Source organism: Camelina sativa, chromosome 10 (assembly GCF_000633955.1).
Source record: "Camelina sativa cultivar DH55 chromosome 10, Cs, whole genome shotgun sequence".
Lineage (NCBI taxonomy): Eukaryota > Viridiplantae > Streptophyta > Magnoliopsida > Brassicales > Brassicaceae > Camelina > Camelina sativa.
The window spans coordinates 8,558,871-8,580,771 of NC_025694.1; the positions used below are offsets into that span (position 1 = coordinate 8,558,871).

At 36.4% G+C, this 21,901-nt stretch overlaps 4 protein-coding genes across 5 annotated transcripts; 2 read left to right on the forward strand and 2 right to left on the reverse strand.

Moving 5' to 3' along the window:
* On the forward strand, positions 226–3,080 carry LOC104717984 (cysteine-rich receptor-like protein kinase 11). Its single transcript, XM_010435627.1, has 7 exons — positions 226–1,175; positions 1,263–1,394; positions 1,499–1,620; positions 1,712–1,922; positions 2,008–2,245; positions 2,324–2,483; positions 2,569–3,080. Exons 1-7 carry the CDS (start codon positions 341–343, stop codon positions 2,875–2,877), a joined length of 2,007 nt encoding a protein of 668 aa, XP_010433929.1. The 5' UTR covers positions 226–340; the 3' UTR covers positions 2,878–3,080.
* LOC104717992 (cysteine-rich receptor-like protein kinase 10) lies at positions 3,165–6,070 on the reverse strand. Its single transcript, XM_010435639.2, has 7 exons — positions 5,142–6,070; positions 4,786–4,926; positions 4,563–4,681; positions 4,263–4,473; positions 3,939–4,176; positions 3,706–3,856; positions 3,165–3,632 (listed from the first exon to the last, which is right to left on the reverse strand). The coding sequence occupies exons 1-7, from the start codon at positions 5,947–5,949 to the stop codon at positions 3,315–3,317; spliced, it is 1,986 nt and encodes a 661-aa protein (XP_010433941.1). The 5' UTR covers positions 5,950–6,070; the 3' UTR covers positions 3,165–3,314.
* Positions 12,954–15,803, forward strand: LOC104717991 (cysteine-rich receptor-like protein kinase 5). The gene is made up of 7 exons (XM_010435636.1): positions 12,954–13,889; positions 13,974–14,117; positions 14,190–14,311; positions 14,451–14,661; positions 14,758–14,995; positions 15,078–15,231; positions 15,314–15,803. Exons 1-7 carry the CDS (start codon positions 12,977–12,979, stop codon positions 15,632–15,634), a joined length of 2,103 nt encoding a protein of 700 aa, XP_010433938.1. The 5' UTR covers positions 12,954–12,976; the 3' UTR covers positions 15,635–15,803.
* On the reverse strand, positions 17,500–20,275 carry LOC104717990 (cysteine-rich receptor-like protein kinase 6). Of its 2 annotated transcripts, none has more exons than XM_019230923.1 (7): positions 19,435–20,275; positions 19,119–19,271; positions 18,909–19,027; positions 18,598–18,808; positions 18,216–18,453; positions 17,985–18,135; positions 17,500–17,898 (listed from the first exon to the last, which is right to left on the reverse strand). In XM_019230923.1, exons 1-7 carry the CDS (start codon positions 20,249–20,251, stop codon positions 17,581–17,583), a joined length of 2,007 nt encoding a protein of 668 aa, XP_019086468.1. In that variant the 5' UTR covers positions 20,252–20,275; the 3' UTR covers positions 17,500–17,580. The 2 variants fall into 2 exon arrangements, with proteins under 2 accessions (XP_019086468.1, XP_010433935.1); XM_010435633.1 differs by having other exon boundaries at positions 18,909–19,030.

A 21,901-nucleotide genomic window follows, 5' to 3' on the forward strand; every position in this document is an offset into this window, starting at 1 on the left:
TCCACCCTCTTCTTTTGGTATACCACATTGTTAATAAATAAAACAAATTAGTTTGATATCTAATTCTAAACAAATAAATTTTTATTGACTTTTATCATTGACTTTGACTATGATACTCGCTTTCATGACCGTGTGTCTGTAGTAGCAAATTCAAAGCATGTTATGTTATTTTGACAAAATAAAAATAAAAAAGGACCACTGTTTATCAAGTTAACAGTTGACGAATTCAACATTAGAAAATTTTGGAGAGAAACTTCTATGTTGTTGTTTAAAGTTTAAACTGGTAAGAAACGGACAGATGCATAAACACTAAACACAAAGATTTGGCTTTTACGATAATATGGAAGAAACAATGAAACAGAGGACTCTGTTTTCAGTCCTCTGTTTTGTCCTCATAAGCTTCGGTGGTTCTTCAGTTTCAGCTCAAACATGCAAGGAGAACAGGGGGACTTTCATACCTAACAGTAGTTACGACGTAAATCGCCGTCTCATCCTCTCTTCTCTTCCTTCCAACGTCACGGCTCAGGAGGGTTTATACTACAACGGTTCGATCGGACAAGAACCGAACCGTGTCTACGCAGTTGGGATGTGCATCCCAGGATCAACTTCAGAAGACTGTTCTGATTGTATCAAGAAAGCTTCTGATGAATTTTTAAAGAATTGTCCTAACCAAACAGAAGCGTATTCATGGCCAGGTGATCCCACGCTTTGCTATGTGCGCTGCTCCAACACTTCTTTCCCTGGATCTGCAGAACTTGACCCGCAGTTCCTGCTCTTCAACACTGGAAATATCAACTCAAATCTAACAGAGTTCACAACAATATGGGAAGGATTAATGGCTCGTATGATTGCTACAGCCTCCGCAGAAAAAAGCACACCTTCTTCCAGTGATAACCATTACACAGCTGATTCAACAGCCTTGACACCTATCCGGAAAATATATGCCTTGATGCAATGCACGCCGGATCTTTCTTCTCGTGATTGTGAAAATTGTCTGCGACAAAGCGCAATTGACTACCAGTCATGCTGTGGTCAGAGGCAAGGAGGTGTTGTTATGCGGCCAAGCTGCTTTTTGCGGTGGGATTTGTATACATATTCCAAAGCTTTTGATAAAATTACGGTGGCTTCTCCCCCTTCAGAACCTGCAGGTGATCAGAACAACTCGACTGACAATGGTTAGTCTTCCAGCTGTGGAATATCTATTATGATTGTAAGCAGAATTGAAATATATGAGATTGTGTTTTTGTGTGTGTTGTGAAAAGATAACAAAGGAATCTCAGCTGGAGTTGTTGTGGCTATTACCGTTCCCACTGTTATTTCCGTCTTGATACTGCTGGTTCTTGGATTTATTATTTTCCGGAGGAGAAAACCATACCAAAGAGCTGAGATAGAATGTTAGTTTCTTTTTGTTTTACCTCTTTATTGTTTTCCTTTCTTCATTATCAGCATGTATTGAAGGGAAAAATCGGAACATAACTAATACACACGTTCTTTGCAGCTGAAAGTGATATTTCAACTACAGATTCATTGGTATACGATTTTAAGACAATTGAAGCTGCAACTAACAAGTTTTCAATGAGTAATAAGCTCGGTGAAGGTGGATTTGGTGCGGTTTACAAGGTAAGAAACTCTCTGTTTTCCATTTTTTAAAAGTTAATATAGGTTAATGGTAATAACTGATAATGTTTGTTTCATTCAATGGTATGTGTAGGGTAAGCTTTCTAACGGAACTGAAGTAGCTGTGAAGCGACTGTCGAAAATGTCAGGACAAGGCACAAGAGAGTTTAGGAACGAGGCTGTTCTTGTGTCGAAACTTCAACACAGGAATCTGGTTAGGCTTCTTGGTTTCTGTTTGGAAAGAGAGGAGAAGATTTTGATCTATGAGTTTGTCCCCAACAAAAGCCTTGACTATTTCCTATTTGGTATGGTTCCCTTCAATAGTGTTTTCCTTATTAGAAAGATCCTTCTTGAGCTTTGACCTGATTGATTGTACATGGAGATGTGCAGACCCTGTAAAGCAAAGCCAGCTAGACTGGACCCGAAGATACAAGATCATTGGAGGGATTGCTCGAGGGGTTCTGTATCTTCATCAAGATTCACAGCTCAGAATCATACATCGTGACCTCAAAGCCAGCAACATTCTCTTAGATGCATATATGAACCCAAAAATTTCAGATTTTGGATTGGCAACTATTTTTGGAATGGAGCAAACTCAAGGAAACACAAACAGAATTGCTGGAACCTAGTAAGTTCATAGTAGCTGACAACAAACAAAGTTCACTGAATTTTTTATTGCATATTAACGGAATTGTATGTTTTTCAGCGCATACATGTCTCCCGAGTATGCAATGCATGGTCAATACTCCATGAAATCTGACATTTATAGCTTTGGAGTATTAGTTCTTGAGATTATAAGCGGCAAGAAAAATAGCAGCGTCTACCAGATGGATGAAACTAGTACTGCTGGAAACTTGGTCACTTATGTGAGCATATATCTAGTCCTCAACTTTCAACATTTTATCATGTTTACACAGATGACCAAAGGTTCTTTATTGTTCATTGTTTTAGGCTTCGAGGCTTTGGAGGAACAAGTCACCATTAGAGCTGGTGGATCCGACGATTGGAAGAAATTATCAGAGTAATGAAGTCACTAGATGCATCCATATCGCGCTCTTGTGTGTTCAAGAAAATCCAGAAGACCGTCCAATGTTATCAACAATCATCTTAATGCTCACTAGCAACACTGTCACTCTACCAGTGCCTCGCCTACCGGGATTTTTCCCACGTAGTAAGCAACTGGACCTGGTATCCGAGGGATCAGAGTCTGGTCAGTCTACTACTAGCAAGTCTTTGCCTCATTTAGTTCGTAAACAGTGATATGTTTTCGTAATCATATCTGAAAATTTAATTTTTTATTTCTCCATGGACATAAGATATATTGCATGTTTCTCTGTAATTATATGTTGTTAACTGTAAAATGCAATGGTCAGTACTCAGTTCTATAAGGAATAAGGATCGCTTCTTTGTCAAGTTCTTACAGAAGTAAAAACTGCAATTTAAGACAATATTTACAGGTTTAATTTTTTATACTCTTCAACCTGAATCAAATTCTCTGCTTTATCATTGTGTAAGCTTAATTTGGAGAAAAAAAAAACTGTTACGTCTTCGAGAAGAAACATGTAAATGGTATATATCTCATGCATGTTGTGGTTACAATTATACTCAAAATATTCTTTAACAAAACAACTAAAATTATTTTCAACACCAATAGATTCAGGAATCAGGCAGACAGGCATGAAGGTAATCATTCATCTTCAACGAGGATATAAATCTGTGATCGTTGCATCATCAACAGACCCTATAAGAGACCTGGTCGTTGAAAATGTATCAAGCGGGTCTTTTCCAACTCTACTCTGAAAGAAAAGACCTGGTTGCCTAGGTACGGGTAAAGTCATAGTGTTACTAGTGAGCATCAGAACAATGGTTGACAATGTTGGACGCTCAACAGGATCTTCTTGAACACATAAAAGACCGATATGCATACATCGAACAACTTCACTCCTTTGGAAATTATCTGCAATAGATGCATCCACGAGTTCTAATGGTGTCCCGTTACTCCAAAGCCTCCAAGCCTAGAATATAAATAGATCAATCAAACACTTACAACTAAAGGTAAATATGGAACTTGATTGGCTCAAAACTTACATATGAGACCAAGTCATGTGCTCCGTCTGTTTGGTAGAAGCTGCTATTCTTCTTTCCGCTTATAATCTCAAGAACTAACACTCCAAAGCTATAGATATCAGATTTCATTGAGTACTGACCATGCATTGCATACTCGGGAGACATGTAACCACTGTAACCCACAGCAAAAAATTATATTAACAAAAGAATGTTCAGAAAACTTGAACTTATGAGAAGTTACGAGGAAGACTTACTAGGTTCCAACTATTCGGCTAGTGTTCTCTTGGGTTTGGTCCAATCCAAAGATCCTGGCCATTCCAAAATCTGCAATTTTAGGATTCATATCTGCATCCAAGAGAATGTTACTAGCTTTGAGGTCACGGTGTATGATTGTGAGTCGTGAATCTTGATGAAGATACAGAATCCCTCTAGCAACTCCACCAATTATCTTGTATCGTCGAGTCCAATCCAGCTGACCTTGCTTTGCAGGGTCTGTGCATATTCATACAGTTAGCTCTAAAGATTTGCAACCTCAAGTGTCAAGAATCATTGAAACAATGCAATAAAATTCAACTAACCAAAGAGGAAAAAATCAAGGCTTTTGTTGGGCACATACTCGTACACGAGTAACCTTTCTTCTCCGTCTAGACAAAACCCGAGAAGCTTGACCAAATTTCTATGCTGAAGCTTTGCAACAACAACAACCTCGTTTTTGAACTCTACTTCGCCTTGTCCTGATGACTTTGATAGTCTCTTCACCGCAACTTCAGTCCCATCCGTTAACGTTCCCTGTTATTTATATCAACATCATCCTCTTATCCAAACGTGTTGGCTTAAACTTTCCAGAAAAGAAAACAGCTCAAGGGAACTATCGTTACCTTGTAAACCTCACCAAATCCACCTTGACCAATCTTATTACCCGCTGCAAAATCATCAGTTGCAGTTTGAATTTTTTTATAATCAAGCTGCAGTGAGTCTGCAGTTGAGATATCGTCTCCTGTTTCAAATGAAAGTCTTAGAAGGCAGGAAAAAAGAAGATGGCCATTGACATTAATCAATATTCAAAATCTAGAAAGACTGTGAATCATTTGAAATCTTTACCATCATATGCAGATGTTGTGTCATAATAACTCTTCTTTGCCCTTTTTGCAAGGATACAATAACCAGCTATGAAAAGCAGAACAGCCACTACAATAGGTACAACAATGGCTACCACTAACACAGTTGAATTCCCACCTTTCCCTGCTTTCCAAAGATCAGTTGCTTAAGATCAGACGAAAAAAACGAAACTTTCCCTATTAACATTGCTAATTTCAAGAAATCAGGGGGAAAGAAACAGAGGACGAAGACAGATTAGATCATGAAAGACACATAGCAAAGCGAAATTATGTCGAAAGGATGAAACTTTCTATTAAATTAAAAGTTAAAAAAACAGAGGAATAAGACAGAGCATTTACCAGTTCGAGGAGGAGCTGACACAGGAGGAGCAGAAACCGGCGGTGGTGAAGGTATTGTAATGGCGGATTCGTTGTAAAACGGGTAAAGCTCGTATCTTGAATTACAGCTGTGCATAATAAATCTTCCCCCAATTTTGTCAGTGGGTAATTGATTGATGTTCTGTTGAAGACAACTCAAACAGTCTTGTCTCGTCAGATCAGGAGTGCACTGAACCAGTCCGTACAAACTCCGCAACCGAGTAAAATTGGCTGTTCTTGCATTGAATTTTCTGGGACTGTTGGCAGCTTCAGCGGCGGCTTGGTTCATAGTGGACGCGACCAAGTCTTTGAATTGGTCAAGTTGGTTAGATGTAACGTTTTGGGTGTTCCACATAGTCACTCCTCCACCGGTGCTTAGGGTTGAGAGTATACTCTCGTTAGAGTATCTGAGCATACACTCATCGTAATAAACCACGACTTCTCTCTCCTTAGGACACCGATTTAAAGTGTCGTTGACGGCAAAGGTGACGCAGCGACGGCAAACTTCCGGCGACAAGTCACCACGGCAGAGGAAAAGCCCAGTGACCCTGTCGGGAGCTTTCCCGGCTGTGGCGTTTTGGAATCCGGTGGAGTAAGGTGCGTTAGGGGACGAGAGAGAAGACAAAACGGTTCTGAGATTGGTCAAGTAAGTGCTGTTTCTTAAATACGTCGTCGTATTGGGACAAATATGGTAGAGGTAAGTGTGATCTTGATTTTGAGAAGAAACTTTGAAGCGAGTGAGGAAGAAGAGAAAGCAAAGGAAGATGAAAGAGGCGCGAGAAGAAGACATAATTTGGCTTTTCTTGATTTGTTGTGTCTTCCTAATCAAGAAGCTTTTGGGAAGTGGCGATATATGAATCAATAATTTGATATGTTTTTATTGCGTGTCTCTCTTCTCTGTGGCTTAATGTAGATAGCGTGAAACAGAGGATGGTTATGTGAAAAGTGACGACGAAAAGTCTAAGGTCAAAGTAAACGCGTTTGTATTGAATTGTCGGGTCCAATCCAACAACTTGTGTTGAGCTCCCTACTAATTTAATAATTTGGGGAAAAATAATTTATGTAACTAGAAGAAACTATAGAACAAAAAAAAAAATGTATTCAATTAACATGATTATCAAAACATTTAACTCCAAATTTACGGTTTAAACTCTAAAAATATAAATTCTTACGTGAACTACACTCGATATGTCATTGCGGAGAAATAGACTTAGTCTATTAGACTATAGGTGGAGATATTTGAGGAGAAATAAAATGTAGCATGACATGATTACAAAGTTCAAACATCTTAATTACTAGTACAATTCAGATATATAGTATATAATTCTTTTTTAATATTAGGCTTAGATTTCTTTTCATAAAATGTCGTAGTATGTTTTTTTTTGTTGAATATATAGACTTGACTTTTGAAATCTTTGTTGACTCTTCTTTAAAGAAATACTCTGGGGCCGGAAAGTTGTATCGCTATGTTGAGAAGTATACTGACCAAATACGCTAGTTATTTATAAATTTAGCGAGACTAATTAATTACCAAACAAATTTATTCTTTTTTGTTTTCATAATACTTTTACTCGGGAGGGTTCAGTAACATAATAATATTCCACATGACGCCGTTCCATTTAATAATTACGAAATCTCATTCGTGATTCATGTTTTCACCCAATTACGAAATCTCATTCGTGATTCATGATTTAGTATGTTTTAAACAAATTTTCCTTTCTTCAAAAAAGAAAAAAAAAAAAACGAATTTTCCTTTCATAAGCTCTATCGTCTAGTTGCAAAGTTCTTTGTCTATGAGTTTGTATAGATATATGGAAATTAATATTGATCGATTGCCCCTTTCTCACTTTGTTGCAATACAAATTTCGTTTAAAAAAAAGAGCATTAGCTACAAATAAGGAAGAATGGAAGAAAGAAAAAATGAAAAAAGGAAATATAATGAAAAACCAGATTTTTTGACAAAAGTAAAAATTTGGTAAATCTTTTATTTTTAGTTTATAGGTTCTCATGTCCAAGTACAAAACGGTAAAGACAGCGACGCTGTTCCGTAAGGTAATGCATGATACGGGCATATGAGAACTCCGTCATGACTTCTTCGTGAAGAAGACTTGACATAGTTAATCTGTGACCTATACTTTAGGGTTATACAACTTCGATCGATTGCCCCTTTCTCAAGTATTCGTCACTTTTATCAAGAAATAAAAACGTAATCAAAGAATCTGAGGAAGAAGAAATTAATTACTGTTTAAAAGACAACCCTAAACTCAAGAAAAACAAACAATTTTGGCACGAATGTAATAATACATATATAATGGAAGAAGCTAGAAATCTGGAAAGAACGTGAGGTAAACAAACGAGACGATGAGGAGGATGTGATGACTACAAACTAGAGGAGGATGTGATTATATATATAAAAAAACCTAGAGACTCGTATGAGGCGGTGGGATACACACCAAAGCCCTTTTATTTTTTCGGGCTAATTGAAAACCCTATATACAGTAAGCACAAATTTTAAGATTATTTATGGGCCTGCCTATAAGACCGTAAAGAGGACTGCGTCAATGCTCGTTTTGAACTTTATTTTATTTTCTGACTAAAATATAAAATTTATTTAAAAAAAAAAACGTTTTTACATCAAGTGAAACATTTTGTAATATGCGTTGAGCAAATCATTAGTTTATAATAAAGTAGTGAAATAGTGGAAATCTTTAGGTTATCCTCAATGGAAGTTTTAGTGGAAAAGTAGAAAAAAAAATCAGAAAGAAAAGAAAAGAAGAAGAGCTCCTCTTATTTAGTATACTCGATTTTATATAAGAGGTTGTGACGTGTCATCGCATGGTTGGGTGAAGAGTTTTATTGAAAACCATTTTTTTTGGCCCGATTGTATTCTTTTCCTTCCTCTCTCTCACACTCTCTCTCGAATCTCTTAATCGAAGGAGATTGAATTGGTTGGAATCGTTGGAGATGGAATCGGAGGAGATTGGAATCGAAAGCTACGAGACGAGCAGAGAGGCCAACACTATAAAAAGCAGGCTTTGATCTCACTACCTCCACCGTCGAAACCTGATCCCTCGACTGCTGCTCTTGCTCAAGCTTACGCTCCCGGTCAGGTACCATCCACGAGAGTCTCGCTTCTAGTTCTCCCTCCTGTTATATATACAAATCTCCGGTGAAATTAGTAGTATCTGATGATAATGTTTTTTGTGTGTGTGTTGGATCGTTTATGTAACTTATATCTGGATGCATCTTGTTAGTCAATAAACTAGATAATTGTATGTTATATATAAACGGCCTTATTGGTGTTTATATAGGATGCATCTTGGAAGAGTATCAACATGCTTTGCATGATCAAATTGGTGTTGTTTGTGTTGTTGGTTCTTTCTTTTCACTCTCAATCTTTGTCAAAGCAACATCCTACTATCGAGAGTCTGCTTAACCGTTTAGATTCTCTACGACCAATTTGGTATGTACAAGAATCAGCAGCTAAAGGTCTATTGCAAAGAATGCTTCTCACACATTTTCGTAGCTTTGATTTCAGAATTATCTCAAAGGTTCTTCCTTTTTTTATTCTATTCCAAGCTTTGTTTATTTCTAACTTGGATTTCAGGATTAAAGGCACAACTGGAGTTGAGATTGCTTATGGCCTCCATTGGTATTTGAAGTATAAATTTAATGCTCATGTTTCTTGGGACAAGACTGGTGGCATTCAGATTGCCTCTGTTCCACAGCCTGGACACTATTGCCAAAATGTTGTTACATCTAGCTGTAAGGCATATACACGTCTTGGAATCAAACTTTTCTCATGTGTCAATGATTATGTAATGAATCACTCACGTCACATAGCTGCTCCTGCTTCTGCTTTCTTGTTTACTTCTAGATTCATATGTTTGGTGGGGATGGGAGAAATGGGAGAGAGAGATTGACTGGATGGCATTGCAAGGAATCAACTTGCCTCTAGCATTTACAGGGCAAGAAGTTATTTCAACTCCAGTTGTGGTAACGGGTGATAACATCTCTGCGTGGTAACGAAGACAAAATTCAATTTTTTGTATAAATGAAAGAACTCGGTTGGGTTCTTTTCAAAAGTTGTGCATGATTATCTTTGTTTAGAGCCTCTTGCTCGTTGTTGACTGCTTCTATTTTATGACAATGGTTACATTCTGGTTTAGGGTAGTGGTGCCTTAGTAGCGTGCGTAGTTCATGAGTAAAAGTCTGGACTCATCTCCATGTTTGAACTGGTCCGATAGGGGGAAAAAAGTAAAATTTTTTGCTTTAGTTGTATCCTTCTGATGGTGATAACAACCCTCAACACATCTCAGATGGTGGCTCTGAGGATAGAACATCTGTTTGATGTTCTCCTCTATGCCAGACTCGTTGAAACAAGGATTAAGGATATGGAAATCTCCAAACACCGGGTACTTCTCTTTTATTTTCTCTGCAAACTTGTTTTTGATGATCTCATATGCAGGCTCTGCGAAATAACTTAAGGTTGTACCCGAATCAATGATGGTTCCAGCACCACCATTTGATGAGAAATTCCATGTTTCTTCACGTATGTCATCAAGAGTTTCACCGTCAACTATAATGGATTTGATCTGTATATAGTAAAATGACTCCACAGAGTTCTCCTTCTCGTTCACAGAAGAAGTAAAATTCAGATTTGTGTGGTTCAGCAAATCCTTGTCTTCTCCAAAGATCAACTTGCTTCTTACATTGTACTTCTATTGTAATTTTTTTACGTTTTGTATGTTTAGAAATTAATTAAATGCAATATTTTCCTATTTTTATAAAATCTTAAATATTTAAAAATTTATACTACTTCTATTCTATTTAAAAAAAATTAATTTCAAAAAACTATATTTTCAAATATAAGAGACTCAAAATTAGATCTTACCATTGGAGGGGTTTTTTTAATTAGAAGATCAAAGATTCTTATTTTTTAAATAGTAAATAATATATTCATTAAAAAATTAAACAGTATATAAGAGACTCAAAATTAAACCCTCCAATAATGATGTCCTTAGAGTGTGGCGAACCAAATCTCCAAACACTCTGCATATCTCCTGTCATCTTGCTTCCCAATGGATAAGATTCTGTTGCGGACATCCTTGTCTAACCATCGGAGTAGGTGAGATGCAGAATAATCTATATTGTTTTGTTTTTGATTATCGATCAGCGTATTACAATGGCAACACTAAGTTTCTAGTTTTGTGGCCACTGAGCCACATACATAGCTAATATACACCGTTGCTACTGTTATATATCCACATAAAACTGAGGTGAATCCATAAAATTTAAACAGTCATTTTTCATTGATTTCAAAAAAAAAAGAAAAAAATGGAACCACGTTTGTAGCTAAAATAGCCATATGTATTGTAGTAGCCACTGCTAGCCATATAATTCAGTTGGAAACTGTAATTTAGCCAGAAAATTATTTTAGGTTATTCGTATAGAAGTATCTAGAAGATCCTTGATCAAAGAAGATATTATAAATATATTATAGAGATTTGTGTACATCTTATATGATTCTATTAGTTAGATCCATTCCCAATATAAATGTGTATTTTTATTTACAATAATACTATTGTATTTTATTTACAATATTGATTGGAAGCACTTAAACGTCTCTTCTAGAAACTAAATGTTCAATTGGTTATCAATCATCAAGGCAGTTGGAGAAGGTGTTTGGAATGAGTGATTGGAGTTAGTGGAAGGAAGAGATGGCTGGAGCTGATTTTGAGTGGTTGAGAAAGTGAAAATCAACCACCAAAAAATTGGAGCGTTTGACAACATCTGTTGCAAACAAAGTGATCAATTTTTTTTTCTTTTTGCATCAAACATTTGTTCAAAATGGCAAGTTTATTAAAAAGAAGAAGATGATAACGGGTTTGTGATAATGCACATAAATAAATTATATCTCAATGGATTTTCAAATTGACCCAGTAAGCTTTATGTTTTATTAATAGTTTTGGTTTTATCAAATTTTAATTGTTTTACAAAAAAGAAAAAAAAACACAATTTCTTTTAGTGACAAATTGACTTGTAAAAACTTATAATTAGCCTAAGAGACTAAATTACAATTATTTTTTTAAATATTTTAGATAATTATCACAACCACTAAAAAATATGATTTTATAATTTTTCATGTTGTAAAATATAATGTCTTCTTCCATATTTTTACTATATAATTAAATTAGTTTTAAATTATTATAATTTTTAATATCATTCCACTAATCAACCGCTATAATGCTACCAATCAAACTAAATACTCAACCGTTCTCTTTTACCACACCATATTTTCTATCCGCTATCTTTAACCGCTATCTTTTTAACCGCTATCTTTACAACCGCTCGTAATTTTCTAACCGCTTCGTTTAAACGTGGTCACCAATGAGACCCTATATGGTATCATAGCAGGTTTGCTCCCGGGTTTAGATCTAACGATCAAAGTCGTTTTTTTTTTGTTAAGCCAAGTGCTTCCACATTCAAGTTCATCATGAACCTCTGAATCTAAGCTATCAAGTTTCTCCTAAGCCAAGTGCTTTATCTTTTTATTTTTTTTTATTTTGTTTTTAAAGGAAAAAAAATGTTTTTATCATTCAAGCTTCTTATATATGAGCCTATGAATCAAGTCATGTGCTTCTTTAAATTATTAAAAAAAAAAACATCTTATTTTCCAGTTTCAACCTATGCTTCTACAAAAATTTATTTGTTACGTTTCAATTCAGTTTTTTTTTTTAAATCTGTTTTATTGTTTTCTCAAGCTATAATGCTTCTTTCTATGTAAAAGATTATTCACAAAAATATATGTGTATCGTAATCACTGATTCTTGCAGTATTGGTCGCAGGTTTGTCTTGCAGGATCTTTGATTATTAAATCACAACCCATCGATTCCATTCAATTCCATAGGGTAATTGATATGTTTTTGGGTTGACTCATGCATATACAATTTTTTATTGAGTCAACCGTGGCGTAAGATAATTGCAAATATATGGCACGAAGAAGAAAATGTCATATATTGAAAATCAGATAGATGCACATTTGGAACAACCAATAAAGAAAGGATTAACGTAAAAACAAAAATATTAAGACCAAGTAATAAAGAAAGCGAAAAGGAAAAATAGTAACGGATTGAAAAGTCCGGTCAATTGATTGGAAAAAAGCTAGCAGAGCAACACTATCAACGACGACGACGAAGATTAAACAAAAATACCAAGACTCGTTGGCTGCTTCACAATCATTATCTTATCTTTTGTAAACGAAGTATCGTCTACTCCAAACTGTGTATATGACAAAATAAAGAAAACAAGAACATGAATGTAAAACATGCAGTCAATTACATTGATGAAAGTCATGAAACATATTTTTACTGCAACATATAAAGAAAACAAGAGGAACATCGTGTAACGTAATACAACTGGACAACTAGGGCTGTGAAGTAGCTTTTTATGTTTATTTATTAACCGTTCACTTATTACTTTTCCTGTAAGAAAGAAACCGTAGGTTGTTTTATTTTTGAGTTAATTAGTTGACTGACAAAAACTGAAGAAGTGTTTAGGTATTAGAACATAGCTAATGAAATTCATTAAAAAAAAAAAAGGTGAAAATGTTATTTTCTTTTTAAATATCCTTCTCAAAATATATTTCAATTAATGCAACTCAAATTTAGACTGCGCGAATGAAGTTACACGTCAAGTAGAAGTCCTTTTTGTAGTTAAGCGTTGACGTGACTGGTAAGAAACTGTATAAGATTTACAAAGCATAGCACTCTTGATTTGAAAAAAGCCCAAAGGCATTCATCGCTAAGTGTTGGAAAATGTCTGCTTGTGGTTTTCTCTTCATTCTCACCTTCCTTACGAGCATGAGACCTTCTACACAACAACCGAAACCTGTTAGTTTTGATTGTCCTCCGGGGAGACATACTTACCTCAGAAACAGCACATATTTTTCCAATCTCAAAACCCTTTTGTTCTCTTTTTCTTCTGAAAAAAATCATTCATCCTCCAACAGATTCCTACGCCTTACAAAGGGACGAAACCCGGATATGGTTTTTGGACTTTACCTCTGCCGAGGAGACTTGTTGCCGGAAGTGTGCCGTGATTGCGTCAACTTCGCCGTCAAGGACATTTTGAGACAGTGTCCAAATGAGAGAGAGGCTTTGATTCATTACGATGAATGCATGCTGCGATATACTGACCGGGATATTCTCTTGGATCCTATAGCCACACCAGGAATCTTGATTATGAATCAACAAAATATTACGGTAAACGAATCAGAACAGTTCAATGATGAACTCCTTTCTTTAGTTAACGAAACTTCAGAGGAGGCTGCTGATAGCTCAAGAAAATTTGCGGTTAACAAGGGGAAATTCACATCGTCAGAAAACATTTATGTGATGGTTCAGTGCATGCCTGACCTGACAAGAGAGAATTGCTCTAGCTGTTTGCAAGAAACCATCAAGAAATTGCCTCGTGACAAAACTGGAGGAAGACTTCTCTGGCCAAGTTGTACGTTAAGGTACGAGCTTTACCCATTTTACAATAAAACCTTGCCAAGGTACGAGCAGTCAGCACGTTTAAGTCAAGCTCATACTCCTTCCCAGTCAGCACGTTTAAGTCAAGCTCCTCCTCCTCCTCCTACTCCTCCGCAATCAGAACGTTCAAGTCAAGCTCCTCCTCCTCCGCAGTCAGCACTTTCAAGTCAAGCTCCTCCTCCTCCTCCACAGTCTGGTAAGAGCCTCTCTCTCTCTCGTTTTATTTTTCTGGATTTGGGAAACTATATGCATGTCTTGTCTTATCAATGGTTTAACACAGGGAAAAATGGAAACTCAATCGTGATAATCATAGCAATTGTTGTGCCACTAGCTGTCTATATTCTTCTTTTTGCGGTTATTTCTAGCTTCCATGTGATAAGTTATAGAGTGAAGAAGGCTTATGAGACAGCAGCTGCAGATGATGGTAAAAAAAATCCTAAATAAACTAGTATTTGTTTACTTGGAAAAAGCTTTATGGAGTTTCATGATTTGGCAGATGGGGATGATATTACAACTGCTGGCTCATTGCAATTTGATTTTAATGCTGTTGAAGCTGCAACAGATAAGTTTTCCGAAAGTAACAAGCTTGGTCAAGGCGGATTTGGGCAAGTTTACAAGGTATATATAGTTGTTTAATTATTGTGTTCCACAAGGACCACACAGGGTAATGAATAATGATTTAGGTTTCAAATTATACATATATTTCTTTTTTCTTTTCTGTTTGTTAAATTATACATGCATATTCTATTCTTTGTAGGGCACATTCCCTAATGGATTACAAGTTGCGGTGAAGAGACTATCAAAAACATCAGGACAAGGTGAACAAGAGTTCAAGAATGAGGTTCTTGTTGTTGCTAAACTTCAACACAAAAATCTGGTCAAGCTTCTCGGATTTTGTCTCGAAAGAGAAGAGAAAATACTTGTCTACGAGTTTGTGCCTAACAAAGGCCTTGATTACTTCCTCTTTGGTCAGTTAATACTTCCTGATCCTACTGATAGTACTATTCATTAGTCGAACCCTTCATTCAATGTTGTTTGTTAACATTATAATTACCATGGTACAGACTCTACACTGAAAATCCAACTTGAGTGGACAAGACGGTACGAGATCATTAAAGGAATAGCTAGAGGAGTTCTTTATCTTCATCAAGATTCACGACTCACAATTATACATCGTGACCTCAAAGCGAGTAACATCCTTTTAGATGATGATATGAATCCAAAAGTTGCTGATTTTGGAATGGCAAGAATTTTTGGAATAGACCAAACAGAAGCCAATACAAAGAGAGTAGTTGGAACCTAGTAAGTTTTTTTCCCTTACTATATATATATTGCCTTTGTAGACCGTAACATGCATTAACTCAAGTTTTGAGTTTTGTCGTAGTGGCTATATGTCTCCAGAATACGCCATGTATGGCCAGTTCTCCATGAAATCAGATGTCTATAGTTTCGGGGTTTTAGTTCTTGAAATAATAAGCGGCAGAAAAAACAGCAGTCTCTATCAAATGAAAGACAGTGCTGGAAATTTGGTTACATATGTGAGTATGCGCCCTTAACACTTCCAATTTCCTGCTTCGTTTAACAATGATTTAACATTTCAGTTATTAAAATGTTCACTAGACTTGGAGACTATGGAGCAATGGATCACCAATAGAGCTTGTGGATCCATCTTTTCAAGAAAATTATCAAGTAGACGACATTACTAGATGCATCCATATCGCTCTACTATGTGTGCAAGAAGAAGCTGAAGACCGTCCAACCATGTCAGAAATCAACCAAATGCTCACCACTAGTTCAATCCCTCTCCCCATTCCTCAACCACCTGGTTTTTTCTTCCGAAGAAAACATGAACAAGTAGGATCAGGAACAGGTCCGTCGACAGGTTCGTCTGTTCTCTGTTCCATCGACGATGTTTCCATTACTCAAGTAACTCCTCGTTGAAGACAAAACATTTTACAAAGACTAATAAGCAACGACAATGAAGAAAGATTCTTCTTAGTTAATTGTTCATAATTTTCTTTTAAGTGCCACTAATAGTAAATTATACAAATATTTTCTCCTCCTAATTCATCTTCGTTTCTCTTTCTATTTCCCATTGTCTCTTTTTCTGATCAGCTAAATAGAATAACAAATAATTTCACTTTAGTTTTTTAAAAATAATGATAATAATTTTGTCCGAGATGATGCATCATCATGCATGCCATTCTTTTAGTGCATTCTTGATAATATCAAGTCAAGATTTCTTAAGCTCTTTTCAAGGGTCCATCAGTGAATTGCATTTATATAGAGTTGGAGGAAGATTTCTTGTGTTGAGTAATAAATCAATACTCTTCTTTTTCTCTTGTAAATTGTAAATTTAGAAACTAACTTAGATAACAATAGAAACCAGAATCAACATGATGTTACAGAAGTAGCATTTTCCATGGACTTATATGTAAGATGGATATGATCGTTGGATCTTCAACTGAGGTTCTAAATGAGCGATCGAGGCATCATCAACTGAGCAATGAAAAGAACCGTCTGGATCGGTTCAACTCTTCAAGAAAACTCCTTTCTGATTTGACTTTCTCATCTTGTAAGTAAATAATGCTAAAACAAGTAATACCAAGAAGATAATAATTATCGTGGGAACAACGATTGCCACGACTGTTCCTGCACATGCCCGATAGAGGCAACAATTGACACAAAGCAACATAAATCATCTAATGGTTAAATATGTTTCAAGCCTTTTTAAAATCATGGGGCAACAGGTAGACAACTTACCTCTCTTGGTTGTGTTGGTCTTGTGGCCTAGGTAAGGCGGGAGAGATGTTGGGGTTTGAGCTGAAGGTGCCAAAGTAAGGTTAAAAGCCTGAGAAAAGGGATAAATCTCCCACCTAAAAACACAGCTGGGACGAAAAACAATGCCACCTTGCTTCACATGACAACATGATTGATAGTCTCTGACACTTTGACTTAAACATATGTTGCAATCCCTTAGTGATATGATTGGAATGTATTGCATTAATGTGTTTATATTCTGGATTGATGACAAAGGTACTGCTTCAGCTGCATAGTACTTGCTTAGTTCTTGAGATAATAAGTGGGAGGAAGAACAGCAGTCTTTGTCAAATGGATGGTAATGTATGAAACTTGGTTACATATGTGAGTGTAAACAGTTTTAGTAATCTTGATATTTTCTGTTATACTTTACAAGTTACCAATGTTTTGAAGTGTTTAAATGTTTGGTAGACTTGGAGATTATGGGGCAGTGGGTCTCCACTAGAGCTTGTGGATTCATCCTTTCGTGATAACTATCAAAGAAACGAAATTAGTAGATACATCCAAATCGCTTTATTATGTGTCCAAGAAGATACCTTAGATCGTCCAAACATGTCAGCAATCGTCCAAATGCTTACTACTAGCTTGATCGCCCTCGCAATACCTAGACCACCTGGGTTTTTCTTTGGAAATAAGCATGAACAAGCTGGCCCATCCATGGATAAGTATGCTCCCTGCTCCATCGATGATGCATCGATTACTTCGGTAGCTCCTCGTTAAAAGACAACTCAGTTCACAAACCATACACAATCGCTAGTTTTTTGTTCATATACAATCTAGGAGAATGCTTTGTGGTCATGGTATATGATATAAGCCCTCCCAGTTTTGAGTTAAAAACAAACCACGTAAGGTTTTATAAAATTCTTAACATTGTTTATTTGACCACATTATAAATCATGTTCATCACTTTACCATGTTTTTTTTCCTCTGTTTCCAAATCAAATGGTTTAAGATAATTGGAGGTATTGGTTTTAACACACCAAATCGAAACTAAACAATAAACAAGGTTGATCAAGTCTAGAAATATGTAAATATATATGCTTCAAGCATCAAGGTTAACATCATATTTAGCGAGGATATAAATCAGTGATTGATGAATCGTCAATAGAGCCTGACTTGTCCGTGGTAGATTGATCTGAACCATGCAGGTTCTTTTCGGGTCTACCTTGAATGAAAAACCCTGGCTGTCGAGGCAGTGGTAGAGTCACAGTATTACTAGTGAGCATCATGAAAATGGTTGATATTGTTGGACGCTTTACAGGATCTTCTTGAACACATAAAAGACCGATATGGATGCATCGAACCACTTCACTATTATGGCAACTATCTACTATAAGTGGATCCACGAGGGCTAATGCTGCTTTGTTATTCCAGAGCCTCCAAGCCTAGAATATCAATTTATAAATCAGTTCTAGCTAACATTTCTTAATGTAAGGTAGGAGTGGTAAATATTGATTGCCTTAAAACATACATGTGTGAGCAAGTCTTGTGCGCCGTCTGCCTCGCCGAAGCTGCTATTCTTCCTACCACTTATAATCTCAAGAACTAACACGCCAAAGCTATAGACATCAGATTTCATTGAGAATTGGCCATGCATCGCATATTCAGGAGACATGTAACCGCTGGAATCCACAACAAAAACATTAGTATATATGTTGACAAAATAATGCTCAATTTATGAGACGTTGAGTGGAAGACTTACTAGGTACCAACTATTCTGCTTGTGTTATCCTGTGTCTGGTCCAATCCGAAGATCCTAGCCATTCCAAAATCTGCAATTTTTGGATTTATATCCACATCTAGGAGAATGTTACTCGCTTTAAGGTCACGGTGTATAATTTTGAGCTGTGAATCTTCATGGAGATATAGAATCCCTCGAGCAATTCCTCCAATGATCTTGTATCGTTGTGTCCAGTCCAGCTGAACTTGCTTTGTAGGTTCTGTGCACATCCATGAGTTACAGTTAAATAAAGATAAGTAACCCTAACTTTCAAAGAATGGCTAAAGAATCATTGAAACAAAGCAAAATTCCAATATCAAGGCCATGACCAAAGAATAAATAATCAAGAGTAAATGCAACTGACCAAAGAGTAAATAATCAAGGCTTTTGTTTGGCATATACTCGTACACCAATATCCTTTCGTCTCCTTGTAGCGAAAACCCTAGAAGCCTAACTAAATTTCTGTGCTGAAGCTTTGCAACTACAACAACCTCGGTCTTGAACTCTGCTTCACCTTGTCTTGAGTTTTTCGACAATCTCTTCACCGCAACTTCTTTCCCATTTGAAAATGTACCCTATCCGTTTCAAAATTTTAATCAGCATCATCTCGTTATTGCTTGACAGAAAATATCAATAAAAAAAGAACTCAAAAGAACTAATAATAATATAGTTTACCTTGTAAACCTCGCCAAATCCACCTTTACCAATCTTATTTCCTTCTGCAAAATTATTTGTTGCAGTTTGGATTGTTCTATAGTCTAGCTGTAGTGAGTCTGCGGCTTTCATATCATCTCCTACTGCACAATAAAATGTCTCAGTAATCAAAAAGGAAGCAGATGAAAGACATTAATCATATCCAACTAAGATTGTTTAATAGATCTTTACCCTCAGAATCAGATGGAGGTGCTGTGTCATAAGTCTTCTTTTTCCTTTTTGCAAGGAAACAATAACCAGCTATTGAAAGTAGAACAGCCGCTATAATAAGTATAACAATGGCTACCACTAACAAAAGCCTTGATTTTGAATTCAGACCCTTCCCTGCTTTTTAAAGATCATTGGCTTAAGATCAGATAATGGTAGACAGAAGTATTAAAAAAATACAAAATCAATCGTAAGGACAAAACTTTCCCTATTAGTCTTACATGCAAATTTTAAAAAAAAAAAAACAGAGTAGAAAACAGAGGAAGGAGAAAGAGTTAACCAGATGATGAAGGTGATTTCATCGGAGGAGTAGCCACCGAAGAGCCCAACGGTGGGGGTGGTGGTGTTTGGATGGCGCTCTCGTTGTAGAACGGGTAAAGTTCGTACCTTACACTACAACTCGGCCAGAAAAGTCTTCCTCCAATTTTTTTAAGCTCCATTCCATCGATGCAACTTTGCAAACAGTCTATGCAGTCTTGTATTTTAAGATCAGGAGTGCACTGAAGCAGCCCGTACAAAGTCTGGTATGCGGTCAATGCGGTCTTTACCGTAGAGAATTTTCTTGCACTGTTGCCTGCTTCAATGGAAGCTTTCCTCGTCGCGAACGACACAAAACTTATGAACCCGTCTATTTGATTTTGAATAGAAGAAATATTATTAGTGTTCATCATGAGTAATCTTCCTTCGTGCGTAACGGTCGAGAGTATACTCTTGTAAGAGTATCTGAGCATACACTCATCGTAATAGATCACGACCTCTCTCTCGTTCGGACACCGAGTTAAGGTTTCGTTAACGGCAAAGGTGACGCAGCTATGACATACTTCCGGCGAGTAATCTCTGCGGCAAAGGAAAAGTCCGGTGACCCTGTTGGGGGCTTGTCCTACCGTGGCGTTTTGGAATCTGGTGGAGTAAGGGACGTTACGGGAAGAAAGAGATGACAAAACGGTTCTGAGATTGGTAAAGTAAGTGCTGTTACTTGTGTAAGTTGTCGTATTTGGACAATTGTGATATATGTAATAAGGATTTTGAGCAGAAGCTCTGAAGATAGTGAGGAATGAGAAAAGGAAAAGGGAGATGAAAGACACCAAAGAAGACATGTTTCGACTTCCTTAAGATTTGAGTTTCACATAATGGAGCTCTCTTATTTATAAACTGAAATTTTTTATTTTCTCTCTAACGTGAAGTAGACGACGATAAAGTCAATCAAAGTCAACAAGTCAAAGTAAACAATTTTTTTCTCTTTTTTTTTTTTTTAAATTGTCATTTTTTTTAGCTGATTTTAATGTGAAGAATATGTTTTGTTTTTTTCATTTTAATCAACAAACAAAAAAAAATTACTGGAAAAAGGCTATGATTTTAGTTATCGGATCAGTGATCTAAATATCATATGTGGAATATGTGGCGTTTAGTGGAGTTTGCTTTTAAAAAGATCTAAGGAAGATGAGAGAGAGAGTGATCTAAGTCATATTTTTAGTTCTTTTGGAAAAAATGACTGAAAATCTAATACACAGTTGTAAAGCACTATAATAGAAATTCAAAGGTTATTTTTTAGATGTGTACTTTTCCGTTGAGCGTGTTGATTGGTTCTGAAGCAATGAATGAAGGATAGAAACTGATTCAGCTAGGGTTGTGAAATTACTAATGTTTTAAACTTTAACTGTTCGTTTGTTACTTGTCTGGTACGTAAGTTTAACGGTGCTGTCTTATTGACATCCATATTTTATAATTCTCTTCATCTTTTTTTCTGCTTATCGCTTTCATATGTTTAGCCTAACATTTCAATAACAATTAAAGTTGATGTTACTGGTGTAGTCGGCTTTGACGTCCAAGAAATTGTATTGATTATTAAGTACGCAACAAGAAAGAAAAAAAAGTTTGACGTGCTGGATGGTTTTCAAATTTTGATTCGTTAGTAGTTTAGTACTTATGACCCAGTAAAGATAAGAAGAAAGAGAAATGTATCCTTAACTACAGCAAAAACAACACGCCTAGTGACATTTACCTTTGTCGTGGGTCGTGACATCGTTAGACTCGTACGTGGGTCTGGTTATTGTACATAATTGCTAGGAGACTAATTAGCTCGATGCATTCATATATTGGGCTTTTGTGTTCAACTTGTGAAGTTGTGATGCTCACTATGACTTAACAACGGAACCATGACTTTATTCCTTCAATAATAGTAGACTGTGAGGATAATTGTTGCTTTTGGTCTCTCATGGCCTCACACCCGATTAAAGATTCATATATCTAAAACTTGAATATAACACATAATGACACAAGAGAATTTGATCACCGAGTTCCCGGCCTCTAACCGATACGTCTCGGGTGGAAACCGTCTCCCACAACTTCCACTATATGAAGAGGTTACACACACCACTAACTTGTGATGTTCTTTTGGTTTACAGATTTTGGCACACAAGAGGATACAAGAACAAGAACACAACAAAGAAGGAGAAAACTTCTTGAAGAGGAACCCTCTTTTCTTCTCTTTCTCTAGAACTCTCTTTGATGTCTTTTCTCTCACCTACCTCCACTTTCTTGATCGATGAAACACACTTATATACATGTATGCATATGGACCAAATCATTTCTAGTTTATTCTTTTCCTTTCCTTAATGCCAATTTCGTCTTGCCCATTAAAGCCCATTTATTTTGTGTTTGTCAAACCCAACAACAATCTCCACCTTTTGACAAAACACAAACTCCCTCGACGACATCGACCTCTGAAACCAACCTCTTCCTCTTCC